The sequence below is a fragment of the Taurulus bubalis genome, assembly GCF_910589615.1.
Source record: "Taurulus bubalis genome assembly, chromosome: 3".
In the NCBI taxonomy this organism is placed as follows: domain Eukaryota; kingdom Metazoa; phylum Chordata; class Actinopteri; order Perciformes; family Cottidae; genus Taurulus; species Taurulus bubalis.
In genome coordinates, this window is record NC_136591.1 from 10,635,298 (window position 1) to 10,655,368 (window position 20,071).

At 41.0% G+C, this 20,071-nt stretch overlaps 1 protein-coding gene across 1 annotated transcript in view; it reads right to left on the reverse strand.

Moving 5' to 3' along the window:
* Window positions 1–20,071, reverse strand: part of pcxb (pyruvate carboxylase b) — a gene marked incomplete at its 5' end in the record, with an annotated part of 237,021 nt that overhangs the window by 16,044 nt on the left and 200,906 nt on the right. The window contains 5 exons of the mRNA XM_079215460.1: window positions 214–393; window positions 10,454–10,540; window positions 11,365–11,522; window positions 18,102–18,183; window positions 18,616–18,783. Of these exons, the coding sequence (XP_079071586.1) occupies window positions 214–393; window positions 10,454–10,540; window positions 11,365–11,522; window positions 18,102–18,183; window positions 18,616–18,783 (675 nt within the window). The remainder of the gene's footprint in view (window positions 1–213; window positions 394–10,453; window positions 10,541–11,364; window positions 11,523–18,101; window positions 18,184–18,615; window positions 18,784–20,071) is intronic.

Consider the following 20,071-nt stretch of genomic DNA (forward strand, 5'->3'; position numbering starts at 1 on the left):
ATATACTCTTCAGTGTATAATGTGCTGGCTGCATGGTTGTAAGTAAATGTTGCACTTGGTGCTAAACCAATTTAGGGGTCCTAAACTACCCTTTAAATTAAATCTGATGCTCATGAAACCCAGGATGGAAATCATCAGAAATCAATGCGAGCAATTAAACTACAGGAGGAAAAGAAGGGCATGCATGTGTGTAAAGAGGACTAACGACTGTACCTTAGATCTGAACGGCTCTGGGAATCCTCCATGTGGTATCCCAATGTATCCCTGCAGGAACTCCACCACAGACAGGGGGAAGGACAACTCATCCGCCCGCTCCTCCACTTCGGCCCTGGTCAGGTTGTTCTGCACCATGAACTGAGCCAAGTCACCCACAATCTTTGAGGAGGGAGTCACCTGAGAGAGAAAGAGATAGAAGTGTGAGTACCGGACATATGTGTTATAATGTTTAATCCATACTTCTGTTTAGGACAAGAAAGGAAGTGGAGGTGGAAGAAAAGTAAAGTATTTCTATGTCACAACAGACTGAGCTATTAGATATTAGAGAGCAGCTTGTGCATGCAGACGATATCTCAGTTGCTTGGGTGGAGTAGAGGTGCCATCATTTCTCTCTGGAACGTGACCACTGGTCTTTTAAGCTGACCAAAAAGTTAAGAACAATCACATAAAGAATATGAAGTTACAGGTTTCCATGGTGAAATCTTGCATTCAGTTTTAATCCAGAAAGCAGAAGTTTCAGCAGCCATCTGTCAGGCAGCAACATTCTTCTCTGTAAAGTCCTGCTGTGTGGTTTCCTGTCAGCAGCGTGCAGGTCGGACTGCACATCCACAATGCTTTCACCAACAGAGACAAGTGGTGACAGCGCCTCTGTTTAACGAAGACGCTGTCTCTAAAGATTAAGTACTGACTGACCCAGAGGAAAAAACTGCTGGTTGGGACAGCAGAATGAGAAATGAATAGAGCTCTACATCTCTACAGTCTCTTTAATCATTTGAACTGGCAGCCATGAACTGAACCACACGGGCAGACCGAGTGAACCGGCAACATTGGGAGGGAAGAAGCAAAACATTTAGTTAAGTCACATGTATTCATTATTTCATTATTTATAATGGCATATCATTATGGTAATAGCGATCCCTACTAGCATGATGGTGATAAGTGGAGTCTTTTTTTTGACTGCAAACAGTACAATGATGCAAATATCAAATTGCACACATTACTCTTCTATTGTAATGAATGGAGGCACAGCTTTAAGGCTCCCTGTTCAACTCCATTTGGTATTCAGACCATTAAAGAGAGAGAGAGAGGGGTCAAGTAATATAACCCATTGATATATATATATATAATTACTTATATATATATATATATATATATATATATAAAACGCGGAAAACAAAGTGAAAAACAACCTTTGGGTAACTTTCTGTCTCTCACAGACATTTCTGTACTTCATTCTGAAATCATATAATGAGGTAAAAGAGTGACTAAAGGGACAGAAAACAGAAACTCAGTCTTATCTCGGGACCCAAACCCTTTAAAATATAAAGCTGGTCTCACATGTTGGAGCCAACAGTCCCATGTTCTGTATACTCGCCTGACTCAGTTTGAAGGAGCTGTAAACTTCGGCATTGATCCCACACTCACTACGAGATGCCTATTTATGTGGCAATTAGTGCACTCTGTTTTCAGATGGCAGAGAAAAAAAAAGAAATTGAGATCAAATTTACATTCCCCAAAGAATTTCCCAACACAGAACTATTTCTAAGAGATATGATGCCAAATTGAATTCAGCATGGGACATAACGAGACACACACACACACACACACACACACACACACACAGCTCTGGGTTTACCAAAACCCTCGGGGGCTTGGATGTTTGTGAGGCTGATCCCCTGAGATCGCTTTAGTCTTTGAACAAGCGCAGTCCAACTTGTGTGTGTGTGTGTTTTCTGTAAGTGCCTTCGGTCTCTAAAGATGACAGGACTACAAACCACCGTACTTTAACTCCGCTGTAAATAGTAAGTGCCATCAGTACCAACACATAAGTGCTAATGAATAGAACGCTCCAAAACATTTTCTATATATATTATTGTCATTTGTCATTAAAGTAAAAGTGTAGCATGCTGCCCCTACTCAGAGCCTGAAAGAGAACACAAGCAATTAGTGTGTAATGTTTTTTGAAGCAGCAAAGGCTGGAAAATCCTGACTGTCTGTCAATATAATGGATCGAGCTTAAATAACAATCATATATCATCATCTACTTCCAATAATGCCCCTCGTAATCCATTACTTTTCAAGCTCCACACCCTCATCTTGTCACATATGTTTGTGTTCAATTCAATTAGTTGTACTGTATTTCACCAAAAATAATTCACTAAGTATCAAAACTAATTAACAGGAAGTCCTTGGTACATGTGATGTGATTCTATTTGATGACAGCTTCTATTCAAGCTTGAAGAATAATGGTTTACATTATCTTGTCATAGCCAACATTGAGACATAATGTAACATTAGTTCAGCTTGTTTATTTAGCAAACGACTAGGTGCACAGTTAGGAATCGTTATGTTTCCTCAGAGGATTGATTATTGGCAGAGCAAAACATATCACGGAGGAAAACAGAATAGTGAATTCTAGCGTGATTTAAGAATTAATCAATTACATTTTCCATGAAATGGCTCAACAACACTGTTGTCTTGTAAGCGTCCAGTATGTAGCTGAACACCCATATCTGAATGCAACAATGATAACACTTAATTCATCCAGAAATGTCTGTGTACTTGTGTTCATACTTTAATTTGAAAGGACCGTAGACAAATGTGTTCCCTTGGAGACCCGAGGAACTTATTCTAGATTGAATACTAGTGGCTGCCTTGAACCAAGCCTTTTTGGATGCATTGTGCTCCTTAAAGTCAGCAGATTTCATTACTTCCCCTTATTTTGATCATTCCAGAGGAAAATAACTAATCACTAAAAACAAGCCACACGAGAATACTTGAACCGGATAGGTAATATCTTATAGGTTTGTTATGGTCTCCAGTTTGAATTGTTTAGTTTTCTGTCACGTCGGCATTGTGGACCGCTGTACTACATTATTCGTGAGCATAATGGCATTTTGGCTCATGATACGTGAAGGCATTTTGTTAATTTTTACAGGGATGACAGACCTGGTTCGTTTCCTTCCCCAGCTACAGTATATAGTTCAGAGAATAGTATAGATCAAAGACGAAATTGAGAGAAAAAGTAAAAATTACAAATCCATCTACTACTTCAGCACCACAGACAGCTCCATGGATTTATTGATACACAGTTAGGCTTCAACCTCTCTGCTACGCGGGGATGAGGTGATGGCAGGTTTATGAGGAGGTGAATTTTGGCTATTTTACTTACAAGAGGGATGGAAGGCATCCCCCCTCAAATCACACACGGACTTTGGCATGAGCCTTGCAATGGAGAAGGGGCCAGTCAGAGGTGTGAATCAGAGCGATAGCGAGCATAAAACACGCTGCCATAGTTACTGCATTCATCTGACATTGAACCAGGAGTCAAAACTGAATTGTTTAAGCTGCAGATTGTTTTTTCACATATCTCTGTCAGAATCATCAGGTTCCACCAGCTGAAACAGGATTTTTCAGTTTGATGATTGAATTTGTCTCGACAAAATGCACCTCAGGAGTTGTAGTTAACGTCTGACGTTTTAATGTATACAGGACTGTGCCTTCCACTTTTGTTTTGAATTTAAAAAAAATCGGATATTTGCACTGATGACTTAACAGGGAGGATTTCAGAACCATTCAAGCAGGCTTTTAAAAACAGCCCAGGGTGCGTGTAAAGTCCACAACCACCAATTTTCAAAGGAGCCTTGCAAGCAAATGAGCACTTTGCCAACGATATTCAAGAAAGAAATGCTTCCCGCTGATTGAAACAAGTGTGCACTTCCCTTCAGCATGTCCTCGCCACAGCACCTACAGCTCAGTTTGATTGGGTTTGTGGAAAGAGGCGATAATGATCCATCGCTTTAACAGAAAGACTGTTTACAGAAAAGCTTAAGGGATTTGAATGGGCTGTTGGAATCCCTAGAGAGGCCATTAACTTGGTATAGAGGTGGAACAAAAGCTCACCGCAGAGTCACTCGAAATCTATCTTAAACACAAGAAAGCAGTATGACTGTGCATTCCTTGTCTACCTTTAGCCCTTCTCCTGTTCTCAATTGTTTCCTCCGTCTCCAAAGAACATTTTTCATTTTTTTTGCTGCAGAGTTAAGGATTCTTACTCTTCTCTTTATTACCTTTCTTCATGGACCATCCTTCATACTCCAGCCCACTCCAACTTGTGTTACTGCTATCTTCTGTCTTCATACTAACAGCCAAGATGCTGAGTCCTCACTCGTTCCCCATGAATCACAGCCATCTTGTGACCATCTCTCTTATCCTCTGTCCCTCTGCCAAATATTTACTTTTTCCTTGATCCACAATAACACCAAGAGTGTTACTCTGATTATCAATCTCAGTTGACGAATTCCCCCCCCCCACCAACTTTCTCTGCTTGCCTCGCACACAAGAAAAGGAAATCTCATTTCCCACAATGTGTGAGCTGTACATGATGAGTGAGCTTTTCTATATTTTTAGACGAGGAGTGGGGTATATCACATCCTGGTCGTGCGGGGTTAGAAAATGTAATTTGCCCTGTTCCTGTGTGGCTGAGCTCAGACTCTTCATTGCTGATCCCTCTCAGTCCAACTACCCAGATATTGTCAATATGTCAGAAGTTCACACCTCTGTGTTCTGTATATAAAAGACACTGTGAACTATGTACATACACCTTGAAGTTCAGCTTTTGAAATGTGCGATGGAGAGGCCTTCTCTCTCTACAACAGCAATGCTCGTACATTTTGGTGCAGCACACACAAAAAAAAAAATGCTTAATTTGGTGTGTTTTCATCAGTTGGATTAAGTGAGCTGCTTCTTAGACAAAACCAAATCTGCCTGATCTTTAGCCTTCACAGTGAAGATACATAATTGGCTAGAGGTTGGTGTCAGAATAAAGCTCTTTGGCAACCTCTGTTCCTTCTGGGTTGTGTTCAGCCTGCTCTCACCGAATGACACATGAGTAACACTTCAATTTGTAAGTAATTTTGCATGCAATGAGAATGCCATGCTTGTATTTTACTTAGTTGAAGGATTTATTTAAAGCCCAACCATTTTGTGTTTCCTTCACCTGACCAAGTGATTGTGTTGCCTCAACCTAAATGCCACCATTCCAGAGTTTTGTTCCCTGAATTTTACCGCAACCTTTTCACAACAATGTGGCGCAAAATAAAAAATAATAATGACATTCTATTTGTACGCCTTCTCGTGAGATTGGGTTGGCTGTGTAGTTTATTTGTGTAAGAAATGCAATACTTACAATACCAAACTAGTTAAAATATGGATTGGACGGCCTGTCATATGTCACTTGACACACACTGTACAGATCCAACATCAGTATTTTCATAAATTGAAGGTAACACAGAGTAAAGTTGAAAAAGGCAGGGGATCATCAAAGTCATTAGGGCTCGTGTACAAGGCACCCTTCATATCCCGACCAAAGGTCATGGCAATCCATCCAGTGGTTGTTGAGATATTTCAGTCTGCACTGACTTAATATCATCCGGGTAGATTTTGACTACAAAAACTGCTGTATAGCTAGTGTAAAATAATCTCTCATCAGATTTACTGGACAGATATTTTTCAACCTTTGAATATCCAAGGCTACTTTTGATTTTCTGAATAAGACTTTTCAGTATCTGTTTCTCAAATAAATGAATGGACATTTGAAGAAGACCAAGATACTGAGCAAATTATAAAAATGTCTCATTTCAACTCAGCTTTACTGATGTGATATGACATAATTCACATATGAATACCGAACAGAGGCATCTAATACCTTTTTATATTCAGCGATGCTTGTTCCCCTCAGCATGCAGCAGCACTCAGCACTCTGATCCTTCCGTGTCTCTCTCTCTCTCACCACCACTTAAACTCATCTGTAACCCTATGTAGTTCCTCACACACACTCATATTATCACACTTGACACACAAGACCTAAGCCAGCTCCATCGCCCCACACCTTGACCGGCTCCTTCTATTCTTACCACCTCCATGTTCCTTAGCTCTCTGACAGTGCACTTATTTTGCCTTCTGTCCATCTTTCTCGCTTTCACTAATGTACAGCTTTAGCTAAGTGGTCCTGCATGACTCCACAGTCCTGGCAGAATAAATCTGGTAGAGTGGAGTGTGTGTGTGTGTGTGTGTGTGTGTGTGTGTGTGTGTGTGTGTGTGTGTGCGTGCGCAAGCATGCCAGTGTTTCAGTGCGTGCTTGTATGTGACTGTCTGTGTACTTTGCTTGAATTTGTTTTAAAATGCAACTCTATCCAAACTTGAACTCCCCTAATGGGCAAAGGATTATATCGTCTGGAACAGTGTGTGTGTGTGTGTGTGTGTGTGTGTGTGTGTGTGTGTGTGTGTGTGTGTGTGTGTGTGTGTGTGTGTGTGTGTGTGTGAGTGTGTGTGTGTGAGAGAGAAGGCAAATACAATAAACACACATGAACACACTCTATAATGCTAGCCAGCAAAGCCAGGAGCAGAGTGAAGAATGGTACCTGTCAGGAGAGGAGGAGACAGGAGAGAGGAGCGATAACAAGAGGCTCAGAGAGGGGGAGTGGAGGAGGAGTGGAGAAACGATAGAAGATTAGGGATACATGAAGAAAGTCTAATCCAAATGAGGCATGGATGGTGGGAGGGAGCCATGAAGGAAGAGATGAGACGAAATTAAAGTGGAGAGGGAGAGCAGGGAGAGAAAGCAGACAGGGTGATTATGAGAGAGAATGAGGAAGAAAGGAATGGACAGATGAACCGAGGGGAGGACAGAGAGAGGCGAACAGACAAAAGGAATGGACATCTGCAGCCCCACAGGCAATACAAGGAGGTGCACCACCTCCAAGTACGAGACACTGAGTGTGTGTGTTTTAGGACTGTGGAGGGGAGGGAATACACGTCTGTAATTGCAAAAGGAAAGTGACAGAGTGAGTTAGGTAATGGAGAAAGACAGAATATACACACAAATACAACATCCTAACGGGTGTTATCGGGCGAGAGAGAAAAAGGGAGAAAAACAGAAAAAAGGAGCAGGAGATAAATGCAGAGGAAGAGAAGAAAAGAGGTGAACTTCAGTTCCTGCATGTCAAGTCTTTCGAACTAGACTGCCTCCTTCAGATTAGACTGGTGTATTATGTCCAAGTAAATAGAGATGAATCCAACGAGTCAATCGGTAGCAAATTTAACATTTTGATTGAATATCTTTGGATTTTGAGCTGCTGGTTAGACAAAACAAGACATTTCAAATAATAGTGCTTGATTTTGGGAAAATACGCTTTGACTCTTATACCTACCCGTGCAACATGAATCTGCAGCCAGCAGCCAGTTAGCTTAGCTTAGCATAAAGTCTGACTGCATGGGGACGCAGCTAGCTGCTCGCTAGCTGCTTCTACCTAGCTTGGCTCTGTCCAAGGAAAACACAATCCCCCTACAATCCCTCCTGCACCTCTCAAGCTATATCATTTACAGTTCATATCTAGTATCTAGGTTTAATTCATAAAAAGGTGTCTTCACTGGTTGCCTGGCAATCTCATGGGAAATGATGCACTTCAGACACATAACGGAGTGGCATCAATCTCCTCATCTTACTCACAGCACGGTAGCGAATAAGCGCATATTCCAAAATGCCAAACTATTCCTTTCAAGATATCATCATGTGCTTGTGATAGATATTTTTGATATATTTTGCTGACATTATATAGACCTATCAATGATGAAAAAAATAATCTGTAGACTACCTGACAATAAAACCGATAATAAAATGGTGAAAATAATCATTGCTTGCAGCAAAGAAAAAAAAAAAAAAATATATATATATATATACATACATACATACATACATACATACATACATACACACATACATACACACACATTGAAAGTGTCTGCAGAGGGTCTGTGGAGCAATTGGGCATCACTGGAAGGAGAGATAGCCATCAAGAACATCACAGAGGCAGCGGTGAAAGCCTCGAGATGGATGTGGATCAGGAGGTCCGTGGGGAGGAGCGAGTGGCCCCTGAACACACGTCGTGGTCTGATCAAACACGGCTGGGTCGCCTGGTCGAGGGTGTCTGATGTTGAAAGACCCGAAACACTCAATGACCTTCGGTCACATCACTGATGAAGGACCTTCCAAGAGACGTGTTCTATAAAAACCATGTTCTGTATGTAGTTTCTGATTGTTATGTTGCTTAAGCAAATAAGCCCTTAAACTAAAATAATTATGAGTCACTTTAGAATTAGAAGAGATTAAGTATTACGATTATCACCTGGAAAAGAGTTCGTTAGATTTGAGGTCATACTGGTCGGGCGATATTACAACAGTGCGGTCTGTGCAGGAGCTCCACTACGTGACCAGGAGGACGATGAAGGGGAAGAAAGGACTGGCAGGTGTGCATTAGTCGATGGGTGCAGAATACATGACGGGGTGCTACAGAACATTTGTGTGAAGACGAAACAAATCCCTGTCCTTGTCTGTAGCTCACCACTAGTATAGCAGTTGTTCTCTTCTAATTTATTAAGAGTTCCTTTGCCAGAGAGACTTTTTAATGTTTTTTATTTAGCATTCCACTCATCCAGTGAACAGCACTACATTTCCCCTATAGACTCATCTATTTTAAATAGAGATCTGGGCTAAACAAGAATAGAGAGTAAGCCTATAATACATTGACATGTTTCAGATTGAAATGATATGATTGATATGTTATATTTTAACAATGATTCTTTGTCCTATATTATCATAATATATCTCAATAATATGATGGAAGATAATATAACCACATACTGTCTCTGCTCGCTACACATAGCCCTGTCTGTCTGAACTTTAGTTACTGTAGCAAGCTGTGTGGCAAACATCCACAGTCACTAATCAAACTGTCTTTCTTATGAAAATAGCATCAATGCTGAGGAAACCTCAGGAGGCTATGGGTCGTTTTGCACCCCTTCACTTTGCTGAACAATTGTGAATCGTGTCTATGGATTCTGGCAGATTGGGTGAATTTGCACTGGCTGCTCAGCAATACAATGTCCTTCACCCACAGCTCTGAGCTTCAAAGATACAGCCTCTGCAGTGCTGTGGATGCGTGCATGTGTGGGAGAGCACGGTCAATGTATATACCTTGGCTGCTCTGCTTAGCGGCTGCGCAGTAAGTGGGGTGTCTACTTTAAATCTCTATCTGACAAGCACACCCCCTCTTCCTTATCGACGAGCCAACTGTGTGAGAGATGCGGCCATTGTCAAGCTAAAAGGATACAACAGAGAGCATAGCAGGACCCGTAGGCACATTATGCCAACATTGGCTTGTGCAGCGAAGCTCACTGAGTGAGTGTTAATTGAATTGATAGAGTTTGGGGACAGGAATTGATGGGGAAAAACTGAGAGGGGCAGAAGCAAATAAGGAAAATTGAGAAAGAGACACAGAAAGAATTTAAAAAAGAGAAAGAGAGAGAAGGAGTAGGTCCAGTAATAGACAATCCCAATCCAGAGAGAGCAAAATAAGAGAAATGGCTGGGGAACAGATGTGTGCAAAGTAGCAATGGAATGAGAAACAGAAAGGCGGAAAAAGAAAAGCGACAGTGCGGCTCAATAAAGAAAGAGAATGCAAACTAGATAACCAAATAATTACACAGTGAGTGTGAACACGGCGAAAGAGGGATGAATCTATTACTAAGCTGTGATGGTAAATAATGAAGGGAGAAAAACATAGGAATTAATGAAAGGTAATGAAAAACAAAGAGGCAGGATGGAGGTGAATTTGGGCTGAGAATAAAATTGTTGACTGCAAAATTGGCAATAAAGCTGCATCTCCACGACTAGGATTAAAGTGCCCTCCAGAAAAAAAACCCAGAACTAGTCCACTGGAATCTCTACACAAATTTACATAGAGTAGGGCAGTACAAAGAATATAACTTGGTATCAGTGCGGAATAACAAAAAAGTCTAATTAAGGTAAATAACTATGAAACGATGGGTAGATAAGAAATCACCCACAGAGGTCGAGTGAGCCAGTGAAGGTCAAACGAACAGGGAGGCTGGAAGTGATTTCCGACAGCACAGAAAGGTGGACGCACAAAACCATCACCTGGCATTGTTTGACTCAGCCAAGCGAAGAAAGAGGGCCAGCTTGGCAGAAACATTCAGTGTGAGAGATGCTAATGGAGAAATATCAAATACATGCCAGATACATCTTTGTACTACCGTCTGTGGTACCTATCGGCGGTGAAGATTGGTAAAAACGGACGGATCTTATGCAAAGCAGCCAATTGGCAGACTGGGATACACTTCTGAAAATGAACAAAGGCACTTTATCTTCATGTCTCACCTTAATGAGGTCCCCGAGTAGTTTGTTGGCTTCGACGTAGGCCTTCTTCACCTCCTTGAACTTGTTTCCGAGTCCCATGCTGTGAGCCTGCAAGGACCCACGGGGGAAAGAAATAATAAATTAGAAAAAAAATATATTTGTATTACTCTATTTAAGGAAAAAGTCAAGGCATTTTGAGTCATTGAGTGTCATCCTGTAATTTAAGGTAATAATTATGGCCAAGATGCTCATCTAGAAAAAGGCCAGATGGGCCAGTATAAACTGTGATTTAGTACACAGTGCATTTGTTCAACACTCGTTAATATGAATGGGGCACCACTGGGCTACGGCATGATCACACACTTTTTCTTCCGGTGGGTAAACAACGCTGTGAATTCAGTCACTTTCAAATAGTCTCTGACACATTTGTGGGACTGTGCACAGTGCTGACACTGTAGACTCTGTTTGTACTTGATGTGCGATACCGCATTAGCAAACACCAAAATAAGTTGTTCAAGCAACATTTTTTTGAGAGTTTCTGAATCAGTGCCTCTGATGACTGCACTTCCTCGGTTATTAGTCACATTTCTTGCATCTGCAGTGGCTTTGAACACACAAACATGTAAAAATAAATATAAATAATGCTCTTGTCAGAAGTAAAGGGGAAATAAGTCTATTTTTCTCCAGGTTATTACTTAGAATAGACAATGTACAGGTATTTTAAAGGTGCATTGAGGCAGAGTTTCATATAGCATTCCACAGTACTTATAAATGTAATGTTGCATTGAACTAATCTGTTGTTCACGTCCTTTCATCCCGAAAGAGCTTGAATGTGGCAAATAGCTTTGTGAAATGCATTTAGGTTTATTTGGTTTCAAAATCAATCACTTACACAAAAAACAACAAAATGTGTCCAGAATAAGTCACTGTACCTGGAAGTGAAGGTTGGTGTACTGTCCTCCGGGTATCTCGTTCTCATAGACATCGGCGTTGCCGGATTTCATGGTGGCGGTGCAGTCGAATGGAGCGTACAGGCCTCTGGCAACCTCCCAGTATTCACTGTAGTCGAACACCTTCTCCAGAGCAATGCCTGAAGCACCACGGATCAGAATGACATCAAATCAATGGCCACTCTGCACATTTTCTTTTAATGAGAATTTACAACACTGATTTACTGAGCTTTCTATTCGCCAGAAGACAACGATTTAGCAAGGGAAAAGAACTAATGCAAACACATTTTGGTAATATTTTTGTGTTTTCACTTTAAATGTAAAGCATGGGATATGGGGAGATAGATTATGGTGAGGGGATTCAATTATATGCTGTATTGACCGCAATTTGTGTGTGGATAGAAATGACTCATTGTCGAATCAGCATTAAAGCCAAAGTCTGTAATTCTCTGATAATCTGTGCCCCCTTCTATTTAAAAGAGGGAATTGATGTTATATTCAATAAAAAAGTTTGTAAAATTGTTTTGGCAGCTTATGTGGCAACCTGCCATTTATTGGAATTAGTGGTCTCAAAACTTGTGCCAGCAAGCAAATTATGACAGAAGGTTTATGCTGTTGATTTTGATGTATGGAAATATAAACATGATGAGTCCAGACATTGTGCGAGTTCTTTTTTTTTAACATACGGTACTTTGTCCTTCCCATCTGGTTGTTATGCTATACCAGGGTCCTATTTCTCAAACGAGTCAGCGAGAGAAACCAAAATGTCAGCAGAGACATTTATTTATAACCTACCAGGAGCTCACATTTTGACAACTCCTAAAAAAATGCATTAAGTCAGTAAAAATGTGGGATTTAAATTGGGTTACAGGCCGAAAAAAGCCTGAACAAGCCTGAGCTGCTGAGTTGGGAAAGTGTAAAGTTCACTTATTAGCCTGTAAGAGCACATTTACATATTTACATATTTTGTGATCCTACAAAGAAAAGACCAATCTGTTGCTCATATGTATGACATTCTGCTGCAGCCAGTTAAGGTGTGCTAAAGCGCATTACCTTGATAGGAGAAATCAGTTTGAATGCCATGACAGAAATGGCAGTACACTGAGCTTTTGGCTAATGATGACAACAAAATCAGCCGTATTAATGCGACCAACTTTGCTCCTTACATCCACAACAACAGCGTGACGAGCTTGGATTTCCATGATTCAAAGAAAGTGCGCACTCCAAAAAAGTGTTTGTCTGTTTCCACTGTGATCTTGGCGGGGAAATGGAGCGACTGTGATATTAATGTGAAACTAATGTGCATGTTGTTGCTCCTCAAATTCAACTGCCTGCCAAGCCGGTCAGTAATTAGGTCCATTTCTTTCTCTGTTTGAGAACCAATTTGGTAGCTTTCATTTATGTGGCCATTGTGAAAACGATATCCAAAACTATTATTTGCCAGCTTCTATATTAATAAGATAGTCGCAGGAGGGAATGAGTTCTTTCAGCTGACAACTGTCACTGACTTGTAAAGCAAAATGCTACTGTGGGATTCTTTTGTGATAGATTGGTACATATAATGGTAAAATTAAGATTCTATAAAATAAGACATACTGCAGCTAACTGACACCTATATAAACTCTACTGAGGCTGTGCTGGAAATATCTCAATGTAACGTGACATAGTACACATTCGGCCTGATGTGGTGATCAGGAAAACGCATCACAGTTTAGCAAAGGGGCAAGTTGTCGTTGTGTTTGAAGTGGATTTTACTCAAATTTGCAGGTACACATTTTCATCATACTGTAAAGTTGTTGAACTTGCACATTCGGCAGAAAACAGGAATTGTGGGGTCCTTCATTCTATGCCAAACTAACTTTTTTTAAATTATATTAAATTATAATGCCATCCATCAGTCACAGAGGCCAATTTTCTGCAGTACTTGTACCTTTACTTTAAGTGCATGCTGCTGTACCTTTAATGAGGTAAAATTATGAATGCAGTGAATGCACTTTTTCTTGTTACCGAGTATATTTAGATTGTTGTCGTGACACTTTTACTGATGTGAAGGAGTTGTACACAGGGAATGAAATAAGCACCTGCCAAGTAGAGGGTGAAGGTTGGCTGTGGCAGGTAAAGCCTTCAGGTCACTGGCTTACATGGCAGATGTGTTTCCCTTATAAAAAATAATAATTGTATTTCTTAAAGTAATTCCTTAAAATTATTCAGGTATTAAGCTTACAAGATATTCCATATGTTGTACTGTCTGCAACCACTAACTCTGTGTTTACCATTCTAAAGCGTTCTACATAGATTTCAGACGTGGCAGACAAAAAACTGAGTGGGTGGCAGAAGTGTTCAGTGAACTGCCACAGAGGCAGGTAAGGAACAAAGCGTTATTTCAGATCCTGCTTGTAAATGTATTCTAGAGTGCAGTTTGAAACCCAGGGCAGCTGACCTACAGCATCTACCTAAAGAATCTTCCAGAAGCAAAAGGCAAAAAGCAGAAAGAGACATTGAATCAATACACTTCAATTATCAGGAAAGTGCTCTGGCGAGGACTGACTGCAGGAGCGTCTTTCTCAACCAACCCGGTAAGATTGACATAATTAAGCGAGCACGGCAACATTGTGTTTTGTCTACATCCTTGTCTGCTATTGTGACTTGCCTTCTGAGATCAAAAGGTTTATTTCACCCTGTATTCTAGAAATATAGAGACTTTGACATTTTCTAAATCACGCTGGAGGTAAATACAGCATTGTTTTTTCTGGACTGCTGGTTACACTCCCTAAAACATCAATCACTGCACCACTATACCATGTGTATATACACACACACACCACAGACACACAGGTACACAAGCACATGCAGACACATATGTCATTTAGATGGCTGCTTGGCAGTGACAAAGTGCCATCAATGTACAACCCATTAGCAGCACAGGCCCACTACTGCAGAACATAGGCGGACAGAGAGGCACACGTATTTGCGTTCATAAGCTCGTACACGCATACACATACACACAGTTGTAGAAAGACAGCCACAGACACACACACACACACACACACGCACACACACACACAGAGAGAGAGTTTGTGGTTGATGAGTCGATGAGAGCGAGACGAACCGATGAAGACAGATGAGCATGGGAGGATTCAGGGAGAAAAGACGGGAACATTGAACGCTGACAGATGAAGAAAGGGAGAGTTGAGGGAGGTGAAGAAGACACTTAATGCGTCGGCTCACCTGCCCCGCCGTCTAGGGTCAGTGCTTGGCGCCTACGTACAGCAATATCAATGCTTTGTATGGTGTGCGTTCTAAATCCATTGCATGATGCAGTGAATGCCGTGTCAGATAAACACAAGGACCAATTAAACGCGTGTCATCATTCAACAGCAAGAGTGTTAGTTTAATATGTATGGCTTCTTTTTTTTAAATGCACGAGTGTGTGCACGCACACCATGTCTGGCTGAATGAATACAATGACAGATGAAAGACAAACGGCCTAACGGGAGAAGCGTTGTTGCTCTGGGACAAAGAGGTATTGTGGGAGACGCTGAGGGAGTGGAAGGGAAAGCGCAAAGAGTGAGGGAGTTTGAGGGAGTGAAATAGGCATGTAAAGTGCTGTTAATTGCTTTGTCAACGAGCGAGAGGGAGGGAAGAGAAGGAGGATGGAGAAACAATGTGAGAGAAGCGGGGGTGATAGGAGAAGGCAGAGCGAACTGCACAGCGCTGATTACTGCTTTGTAACAGAGATGAGAGAAAGTGGGGAGCGAGTGAGGGAAAGCAGTAAACAGACTCAGGTCAGGAAGGTATGGAAGTATGCAAGTGCTCTGCTTGATTGCAAAAGTAGTGCGATAGGCAGATGGAGATGGAAGGAGGAGGAGGGGGGGAGCAAAAAAAAAAGAACAGACGACAAGCACAAAGTTACAGGTTGAAAATAATTTGGAACGGAGAATGAGTGTGTCTGCATGTGTATGCATAATACATGTACCAAGGTCACGTCAGGACACACTACAAGTATGCGCACATGCGTGTGTGTGTGTGTGTGAGTGAGAGACTTCCTGCATCCCAATCGCAGTCTCAAGTGAGTTAAAATGATAATTCCATGAATAAACTGACAGACCTGAAAGACTCTTGCTCTTGAGTAATGACCTTGTCTTTCTCTCACTCTCTACTGTTTTTTTCCCTGGGAACTGTATGCTCACAAATTGATATTCTGAGTTTAAATGAAGGGGTGGGTGGGGGGGTTCCTGTCCCTCTAATACTTTGATGCGTCCTAGTTATTTCATAAATGCCCCAGAACAATATTTACTAGCTGTAGAGAATGGAGGTGAACCTGCTGCAGCCACCTGAGGGTTAAATGTGTCGACGAGAGGAGAAGTGGTGTCGTTTTCATTCCAAAGCATAACTCGCACATCAGACTCTAAACACTACATGTCCTTTTGGCTTTTCTTGTTGCTTTGTCGACGGTTACAGAATTGTCTTGCTCTTCCTTGACACATTTCCCCCTGTATGATTGTTTCTGCAGCAGTATTTAGCAGAGAGCCTCGAAAAGAAACCAATTCACTTTGAAGGATGCCCTGAGAGACTATCAACACTGATGTTCACTGTCATCCTCTGCTTCTCCAAGACCACTGTGGAATGCACTGCAAATATGAATGTGACGTCTTCGAGTCGTTCTAGCCACTTATCCATAGATATTAGGTGCTCACAACTAAACTGACCCAGAAATAAAATAAGAGAAATATTTGCTGAAAATCTTGTTTTTGTTGACCATTGGAATAACTTAACACCTCCTTCTCCCCCTTTAGCGTCTGGATGAAATGCTGGATTGATTTATTTGACCATACTTCTGTTAAGTGACCTATGACCTTAACTAGTGCACGTTATGTAACAAACCACGATCTTCTCCGAAGCCTTTAGCTTTTGTTGCCAAAACCTAGCCTAGTAGTTTGTTGCATAAGTAAAAATGAAATACGCCTACATTGGAAGTTTATTTTGAAAAGACAGCATGTATCGAGCGAATACTGACATGTCCAAAACTGACACTAGAGGGGTATCGTAGTGCGTCATAGTTTGAACTGTAGGGACCAGCAGAAGCCCCTCCAGACTGGGTGACGTGGTCTCAATGAGAATGCATGTATAAACATGCAGAGGGTGTAAAAGGAGTGTGGGCACAGGTTTCCCTACAGAGAGATATTTCTGTGCCACAGCACATTAGCATCAGGGCTAATCATTTTACCATGGGATACAACCACCATTAATAGGCATTAGTGAGTGTTTTCTCTGAAGACCACATGGTAATCAAAAACCAAGCTGATGGAAAATAATGTCTCTCTGATGCTCAGAGGCGGGAAACTGTCTGTACATACATCATTAGATCAGAACACAAGGAGGACTTGGCATACAGTGCATTTTCCATTATAAACATTATAAAAATCATCTGCATGTAGAAGGTAATACAAATAGTGTCCTGCACTACATTAGTAGACTGTGCATTAGCTGTCTGAATATAGCGTGGACAGGTTGCTATTCCTGAGTAATGGAAATTAACTCTCAGATCTAGTTAGTAGAGCAGTGTCTCTCTCAGAGTTTTCCCAAAAGCATTACTCTACATAATTATGCAGCAAACCACACATCAGTTTTAATTCCTTTCGCCTGTTTTGTGTTCCTTTAATTTCTAACAGCAGTTTTTCATCATGCAGCTTCAATATTTTTTCACAAATTGCTGGAGGAGGCAGAGGTCACTAAACCCGGTGGGCTATCAGAGCTGGGAGAGGCAGTTCTAAAATGACATTGAGCAGAACACACTGGACAACAGCAAACCCAAAGGGGGATAAACATATTATAAACCCATCTCCCACTTATCTGTCGACCTCCTCAGACGATAGAATATAGCTGTGGAGGTCCAGAGTGTGAACGAAACAGCTCTGATAGAAGCTGGCAGAACGTGGGTTGGGGATGCAATTGAATAACCAACAACCATGTCAAGGACGCCTTGGGAAAAGCCCCTAAATGCTCCATGAAGAACTGCTCATTAGTTTTTGATGAATTTAAGACACATTATTCATGGCTACAACCAATATGTTCATGGATCTGTAAGCATCAAATGAATCCTACCTCTCACTCAACTATCTGAATTGTTCATCATTAACAGATCAAGAATGTTTTGTTTAACAGAGCTTCAAGGCCTCTTTTTTTCAGTTTAGTTTCTTTCTTCCTCTCATAATTGGCTGTGTACATTATCACTGAGCAGAATACGCTGGCCTTTCTGACTAAGAGCCATAATTAGTGATGCACTCTGTCATTTATTGATTGATTTTTTTTTCCTCTCATGTAAAGCAGGAGAGTCTCAGAAAAGACACCAGGAAATCAGCTCTGAGAGAAACTTGTGATCTAAGAGTTCTCTCTCTGTTAGACACTGCAATAAAAGCACTGTGTGGTGTTGTGCCAATTAATACACTTACATATTTATTTACTTATTTACTAACTTTACTTTCACAGAGGATGTATGAAGGTGTATATTCCAACAAGGAATCTGTTCTTTCCAATTGCTTTTACTAAATTAAACTGATGAGAGCAATGAAATAACATTTCAGAGTGTTCCTATGCCCTTAAGTAACAAAAAGGTATCAAATACAAATCCCTACTTCCCTGGGACCTGGTATTACTTTTGAAACAAATAAGTCTGTTGCCACTGTTGATGCTGATAGGTTGGGGAACACGTTGCTTACCGGTGTCGAGCTTGGTCCCCTTGGTGCAGGCCACCATGGCTCCCATGCTGGGCTGAGAGGTCATCCCGGCCATCGAGTCGACCTAGAGAGGGGTATTCAAAATTAATACTGTTTGACTAGGAGCCTTGATCGGTGTAGAAGTGTGGTATGTGGGTGGATCAATGTTATATACATAGTTGATGATGATTAATGGGAAAAACGCATGAAAACATCAATTTCCCATCAATTTCCCATCAAAAGGGACATGATTTCTCTTCTGCCAAGTGTTGGATATCTTCTCTGACTGGTCATTTTGTATTTACGCATAAATGCTTCATTACTTGACAGAGTAAAAAGACAACGAATGGCGCTAATAGACAAATATGTTTTTTAGTGTCTGATCCAAGTTGAACATTTCATTAAAGGTTCTAAAGAAAGTCTTGAAAATAATATTTTATACAAACATATATGATAAAGCAACCTTGTCTGGTAGTATTGCGAGGCCTCAGTGGAACCAACACGATTGGGTACTCACCGCCACATCCACTACGTCAGCTCCAGCCTCAGCACAAGCCAGCATGGCGGCTACACCGGCTCCAGCCGTGTCGTGTGTGTGCACATGGATGGGCATATCGGGGAAACGGTCTCTCAGAGAGCCGATCAGAAGCTTACTGGACTGTGGCTTCAGCAGGCCGGCCATATCCTGGTGATACAGAGAGATGGAGGGGGTAGAGGGTGAAAGGATTGAAGGAAAAATTAAATGGGAAGTTTGACATTTGACATGATTTGTTATACACATATGCCAGTGGCTCCTACTTAGATTTATATACTAAAATATGACACCATTTTATACCAAGTATCTTCTCTTTCACATTATTTGAACATTGTTTAAACACGTTGGCCTGGAATTCCTGAAAGGGTAAAAAAGTTACCCAGGAGTAGACCTTTAGCCAGATGCCTTTTTTTTTTGCAAGTGGCTTTCTTTAACAAATCTCAATTTTGGATATGGAGTCCTGGACTTAGTTGAACAAGATTGATTTCAACCACCTGTCTTAGTCTGCATTAGTGAGAGAGTGCACACAGCACTAGCCTGAGGCTTCGCATGAAAGCTGGAACAGACCACAGAGTGCCCAAAATTTGGTGGAATCAGATGAGTGAAAACAGCCCAAAATAAATGGAAGCAGAAAGGAACACGTTCACAAACACAACTCCAAATTCATCTTAGTGATGGGAACATGTAAAGGACTACTTGCTGTTGAAACGCTCCAAAATGATCATTGAGTCTTTGCTAATAAAAAGCATAAATCTGAAGATCAAACCACAACCTTTTTGTTTTAATTGAAGCCGTTTAGTAAGTTTAAGCAATTCTACAAAAATGATGTACTAAAAACTACCCAATATGCACTGAGAAGTGACAACTTAGAAGAACAAATAATGGCACAAGTGGAGGTTTTATATATACACACTTGTGCGAGGATAATTCAAAAAATAAAGCTTAAATGATATTAACAGAAATTCACAGAGAGAGCTTAGATGTTTAGTTGCGCTCCCTCTGGTGATCATTGCACTCCATGAAGTTATAATTCATGCTCATTTCCTATTTTAAATGTTAACCTCATTAGCTGTGCAGGCCTTTTATGAGATTGCCACTGCTGGGTGCGACGGTTCACACTGCTGTAGAGCGGGAGTTTATCATTTCACGTCTGAAAATATTCTGCCATGCTTGAATAAAGTAATTAATTCAATGTGAGCATTATCAGGCTATTCAGTTAGATAAGAGGCTCAAGTATACAAGTTAATTCAATGGGAGCAAGTTGAAAAACTTTAGCGGTGTTCATCCAATGAGCAAAGCCAGGTCTAAACTTATTCAATTTAAAATACTGTGAGAATGAACAGGGCACGACTGAGTCATTCAAACCGGTGCTGGCCATGCCAAATGGAACAAGGTTAAATTGTCTCTGTTCCTCGTTTGTCCTAGCCACCTATTAGCA